The 6,217-nt window shown below is 39.5% G+C and overlaps 1 protein-coding gene across 1 annotated transcript; it reads left to right on the top strand.

Annotated features, from left to right (window-relative positions):
• The first annotated feature begins 1,095 nt into the window (after nt 1-1,095).
• Nucleotides 1,096-2,025, top strand: LOC137161212 (olfactory receptor 5G9-like). The gene has a single exon (XM_067560318.1). The coding sequence runs from the start codon at nt 1,096-1,098 to the stop codon at nt 2,023-2,025; it is 930 nt and encodes a 309-aa protein (XP_067416419.1).
• The last annotated feature ends 4,192 nt before the right edge of the window (nt 2,026-6,217 follow it).

The following is a 6,217-nucleotide window of genomic DNA, read 5'->3' as shown; positions in this document are numbered from 1 at the left end:
AAGTCCTTGCATTTTATCATCCGGTCTTTGTTGGTCTACAAGTTTCATACTTGGTGGCACGAGTCAGTCCTCAGTGTCTCTTACACTTCGCATGATCTCTATCAACAAAGATTCATATTTCCTGTACTTTCTTCAGGTGCTGTTTCATTCATATTTGTCCTCGATTTTTCTTCCATTTCTGGCTTCTGTCTTTCCCGAGTCATTACTCCCATGTCACTGCACTGACTGCATGTCACTGCATGACTAATCTCCCTTTTCAGGCATTCAATCTCCATTTGCATAAATTTGTATATTTGGAATAAAGCTCTCAGTTGTGCAGTGAGTATATGCTCAGTCATTTCTTTCTCTGTATTGTCGTTTTTCTCCTTCCAGTGTTGGAAGGAGCAGTTGTTTGTCCAGCCTCTCTCTTCTGGTTTTGCCAAAAGACAACCTCAGATCACATCTTGGTCTATAAGATGAGTCCTTTTTACTCATTTGTTGCAAAAGATCTCTGGTTCTTTGTTTGGAGAGTTGCATGATACAGAGGGGTAGCCCATGTCCACACAACACTCCCTTCTGGGGAGGAGACTGTCATCCAGATAAGCTCTTTGGAAGACACCTTTATGGCATTCATAATATTCATAAATTACCTGTATTCTCCATACTGGTTTGGGTTCCCTCTGGGTGGCAAACCAGTATTTCTAGGCCATGAGGGTTTCTTCTTCTAGAATCCTAGAGATTTTCAGCAGGGTCTATCCCTTTGCTCCAATGCCTCTTTTTTTATTGACCCACAGTGGAAAAGCTTCAACAGGAGAGGCTAAGGGAGCCCTTTGTCAGACTGTCCCATCACAGCTGAGTGGGGTTTTGTGAGTACCAGTGGGGCCTGATTTTGGGATTTAGGCATCTAAAGTGGCAGTTGGGTGCTAAAGTCCTTTTGTGCAACTAGCCCATTTTGTCCATTTAAAGCACACCTTTTATAGGCTGTAGTAGGCCTCTCTTTACATTCATCCTTCTCATCAGATGATCTCCACATGCCATTTCAATTTACTTATGACATGCGTTAATTTCATTATTTTTTCCTGATTGACAGATCACAGATTTCCTGAATAAGGATCAATGGGAAATCAAACCAAAGTGACCGAATTCATTCTCCTGGGACTTTCCAATGACCCACAGATGCAGATTTTCCTCTTCCTGGTGTTTTTAATAGTCTATCTAATCACCCTTTTGGCGAACATGGTGATCATTCTGGTGGTAAGGACTGACCCTCATCTTCACACCCCTATGTACTTCTTCCTGTCTCATTTATCCTTTGTGGATATCTGCTATTCCTCGGTCATTGTCCCTAAGAAGTTATGGAATTTCCTAGCAGAGCACAAAACCATTTCTGTCCATGGCTGCCTTGCCCAGATGTTCTTCATTTTCCTGCCAGCTGTTACTGAAGTTTTCATTCTCTCATCCATGGCTTATGACCGCTATGCTGCTATCTGTGACCTGTTGTGTTACTTGGAGACAATGAACAAAGGGGTCTGTGCTCTGCTGGTGAGTGGTGCCTGGGCAATAGACTTCATAGATGCCGCAGTTAACACAGTTTTTGCCTCCAAGTTGCCTTTCTGTGGGAATCTAATCAGCCATTTCAGCTGTGAGCTTCCTCCTCTATTACAGCTCTCCTGCACAGACACCCTCACCAGTCACATGGTGGTTTTTACTTCTGTTGTGATACTTGGATCAGCCTCCTTCCTCTTCACTCTGGTTTCCTACATTCACATCCTCTCTGCCATCCTGAAGATATGCTCTATGGAGGGCAGGCGTAAAGCCTTCTCCACCTGCAGCTCCCACCTGATTGTGGTTGGTATGTTGTACCTGGCAGCTTTTTTCCAGTACACAAAGCCCAGCTCAGTCTCCTCTGTGCTTCTGGATGAAATGTTCTCCCTCCAGTACAGCATCTTAACTCCCATGTTAAACCCCATCATCTACAGCCTGAAAAACAAGGAGGTGAAAACAGCTGTAGGGAAAATCTTGGGGAAATTCAATTTTTTTAAGTAGTGTTGATCTTATTTAAAAAGTTATCAAAGAACACAGAACTGTGGCTAACTTGTGCTTCTGAGATTCTCAGCTCAGGTATCTCACTGATACTTTGGGCCAAAGCCTCAGTTGGTCTAAATCAGTGTGGCTCCCTTGCACTCAGTAGGCCAGATCCCCATTGAGTAGAAGAGACACTGGAGCAAAGGGACTGGATCCTAGGTCTCTATTTAGGGTGAGTGCTACAAGTGCCAGGTTCTAGAGCCATTCGTGCTCTCTCTCTCTCTGCCAATATCTCTTTCAGACTGGCCCATTGACTGCAATGGCGTCATGGCCTATTTATTTCACTGGAGGATCTGGCCAGTTCTATACAATGAACATTTTGGTCTATTACACTCTGTAATTCTTCTAGAGTATTTTGTTGAAAACCCTATTTAATATCTGTAGAACCATATAGGATTCATTAATGCCTACGGATGTCTCTAGGATTTTCCAATGATAATAGTAAATTATAATAATAATAAATTTGCAGCATCACGGCTTGTGGAAAGGAGCATGACTACCCTGATATCCACCAATTGAGGACCTTGCTTCAGCAAATGAAGTTATGACTCAAAATCTATCTCTTGTCAAAGTTGGATTTACAGAGCTATAGACGGGGGTGAATGAAGAGTCAACCAACAGGCTGAGATTTTCAAAACAATTTAGGGGAATCAGGTGCTAACTCCTATTCACTGAGGAAAAATGCGGCCCCAGTGACATGTCCAAGGTCAGCTGCAAAGTCTGAGGAGAGCAAGACATGGAAGCCTGATCTCAACCATCTCTGTCCCATGCCTTGACTCACAAGACCATCCATGTGCCCACTGGGAGTCTCTTCTAATGCCAGCCACTGAATGTGCCCCGTCCCAGTTAAGAAGGACACCACCCTCCCCTCCCATTTTCACAGGGAGAATTTCTTCTTTCACATTCTTCACAAAAAATGAACAGAGCTGGTTGAAAATGGTAATGTTTTCATGAAAAAAATCACGTCCTTTCTCATCAAAATTCAAAACTTTTGCAACCAGCTCATTGAATAGAAAACAGCAAGATTTAGCTACTCCCACCTGCAAGTTTTGCAGACTGTCCTGCCTACTGAATGTCAATCTGTCGGACTGTAATTTTTTTAGAACAGGAATGGTGACTATTTCTATGTTTGTTAATTCTGCTCAAAATTTTTCCCATGATTTTTTTTCAATCTGAAAGTGTGCTTACATCAAGATACCAATTTTCTGTGGGAAAATCTTAATTTTGAATATAAATAATTCATTTTTTATTGGGGAAAGAAGATTTCATTTCAATTTGACATCTCAAATGGAAGCTTTTTTTTCAAAATGTCAGATTGAAATGAAAATTTCTAGTTTGAATTGACATTTTCACTTACTTTTTTTTAAAAAATGACTCACCTCACGGGTCATTTTAAATAAAGATGTTCATTCAAAATGATCATTTTCATTTGAAATGGACATTTCAAGAGAAAATGTATCATTATAATTTTTTTTTCCAAATGAAATGTTTCAACATTTCTGCATCCAAACCTTTTAACAATTTTTCATCTCATCAAAATTTCATCTTTTTGGCCTATGTTGCGATTAAAACAATTGTCAAAATACCAAGCTTCCTGTGTAGTGGAAAATCCTTTTTCATCTTTAATGTTTTTATACTACCAAGTATAACAAGGAACTGATTTCATAGACAGAAAGGCCAGAAGGGAACATTGTGATCCACTAGTCTTATCTCCTGTACAAAACAGGCCAGAGGACTTTCCCAAAATAATTCCTAGAGCAGATCTCACTCTACTGTACTATACATGTAAAATAACAAGGAAGTGGTTTCTCTAGTGTCTCAGTTGTTATATTTAAACTCTTTGGATCATAGACTCTTTTTAATTTCACCTTAAACACTATGATTGGTATTTTGTTGGTGCTTAACAGATGATTGATGGTAATAACCTTCTATAATTTGGGGCTACATAACCTCACCGGTGTATTTAATACATGTTGTAATAATTGGGCCTACAAATTTACCCTCATTATGTAAAAAGTATTTGACAATTCATAAGATGTCAGAGTAGCCTGTAATAGCAAATGGTGACAGAAAAAGGCACAAAAGCAAGAAAGAGAGAGAATGAATTAGTCCAAAGGAAAATGTCTCCTGATAGAGCCACGAACTGTGTTAAGATCATGCCTCATGAGTAAGAGAGTGTGAAATCAAAAAATCAGTGAACCAAAATCAGAAACTAGGCCTAACTGGTGGTCAAAGTAATAAGGGGATTGGCTATTGCACCCATCACTCCCTTTTGAGGTTCTTAAATAAAGAGACTTTGGGAAGAAAAATTGACTACTGGAGTGACCTTCCCCATCATGGCTGCCACACCAACCTTCTCATGGGACTGTGGATCTTCTTCATCCTAATCCTGAGAAACATCCCGACCAGACCGGCCCAGGGAGCAGGAGGCAGATGACACCATCAATACCTCCAGCTAAATCCTAGATACCACCTGAAACTTTCTCTTGCTCCGTCTTCCTCGCCAATAGAGTCCATTTTCTAAAATGATTTTGTTTTCCTCAGATTTCATTCACCATTGAGTGTGAAAGGCCTGTGTATCACTTCAGTGTGGAAACACTTAAGCTATAAACATAATAGGAAATGGTGCTGGCAATCCATTACCAGGTGAAATTCATCCTTCTGTACAGCATCCCTGCTGATGGAAAGCAGCATAGGTCTACTGAAATAAACAGAGCTACACTGATATATGCCAGCTAAGAATCTTGCCTCAGTGAATAAACCTGTTGTCCAAGTTGGCTTTATAGAGACATAGTTTGGGTTAAATGAAGAGTGAACCAACGGGCTGGGATTTTCAAAAGAGTTTAGACAAGTTAGGTGTCCAACTGTTATTGCATGGGAAATAACTAGCCCCAGTGACATTCCCAAGGTCAGACGGAAAGTCTGTGGAGTGCAAGACATTGAAGTCTGAACTCTTCCAGCCCCATCCATTTCATTCAGCTACAATAACATTTATATGTCCACTGGTTGTCCCATCACTTTTTCCATTCCAGCCTGCTATTGATTGAATGCCCTTCTTGTCCCAGTTAACAAAGACATGACCCTCTTCTCCCATTTTCACTAGGAAAATCCCTTCTTTCACATTCTTCACAACAACAATAATGACAAAAAAGAGCAGAGCTGCTTGAAAATGGGAATATTTTCCTGAAAGAATCATGTCCCTACTTCTCATCCAAATTAAAATCTATTGCAACCAGCTCATCTGAATAGCAAATAGCATGACTTAGCTACTCCCACCAGCAAGTTTTGCCAGCTGCCCTGCCTCCTGAGGCTCACTCTGTTGGACTGTAAATTCTTCAGGACAGGAATGATGATAACGTCTGTGTTTGTTAGTTCTGGTAAAAAATGTTCTCATATTTTTTTTCTTACATGGAATTTTCTGTAGGAAATGCTGAATTTTGAAAAAAAAGGTATATGATTTTCTCTTGAGAACTTTGCCCACTCAAAATGAAATGATTTTTTTAAATATGAAAATGAAATGAAAACTTCCAATTTTAATTGATTTTTTCATTTATATTGAACATAAAATAACTCATCTCAATGTCATTTGAAGTCAATATGTTCCTTCCAAATGAAAGTTTTCATTTGAAATGCACACTTCACAAGGAAATATTTTGTTTTAATCAAAATTGCCAAAAGGAAATTTTTGACATTGCGGCATCCACATATTTTACAATTTTTCATCTGATGAAAATTTTGACATTTCAACCTTTTGGCCCATATTGGGATTAAAACAAATTTCAAAATATGGAATTTCCTGTGTGACAGAATTTGTTTTCATCCTAAATATTTGTAGACCACCAAGCGTAACAAGGCACTAACCTCATAGATTCATAGATCAAAAGGGACTATTCTGATAATCTCATCTGACCTTCTGTATAACACAAGCCAGAGAATTTCCTCAATTCCTATAGTGTTTCTTGCCTTCTTATATTATAAGTTCTATTATATTACCTGAGACCACTGTAGGCCAAGAGCAACTATTTTACCAGTGTTCAGGAGACAGGCACAATTGTGACATCCTAACATCCTAGACTATTGCTGTAATCATGTTTTCATGTGTTTGGGAACACTGTGCTTGGAATCTCTTGCAGTTCTGTGTGCATTGCGTCTG

The sequence above is a fragment of the Emydura macquarii genome, unplaced genomic scaffold (assembly GCF_026122565.2).
Source record: "Emydura macquarii macquarii isolate MOO-44397 ecotype Brisbane River unplaced genomic scaffold, CSIRO-AGI_Emac_v2 contig_2287, whole genome shotgun sequence".
Taxonomy (NCBI): Eukaryota; Metazoa; Chordata; order Testudines; family Chelidae; genus Emydura; species Emydura macquarii.
The sequence above is the reverse complement of the archived record's forward strand: the minus strand, read 5'-3'. Positions and strand labels throughout refer to the sequence as shown.

Coding starts and splice junctions, on each gene's coding strand:
- LOC137161212 (XM_067560318.1), top strand. CDS start 1,096: ATGGGAAATCAAACCAAAGTGACCGAATTCATTCTCCTGGGACTTTCC.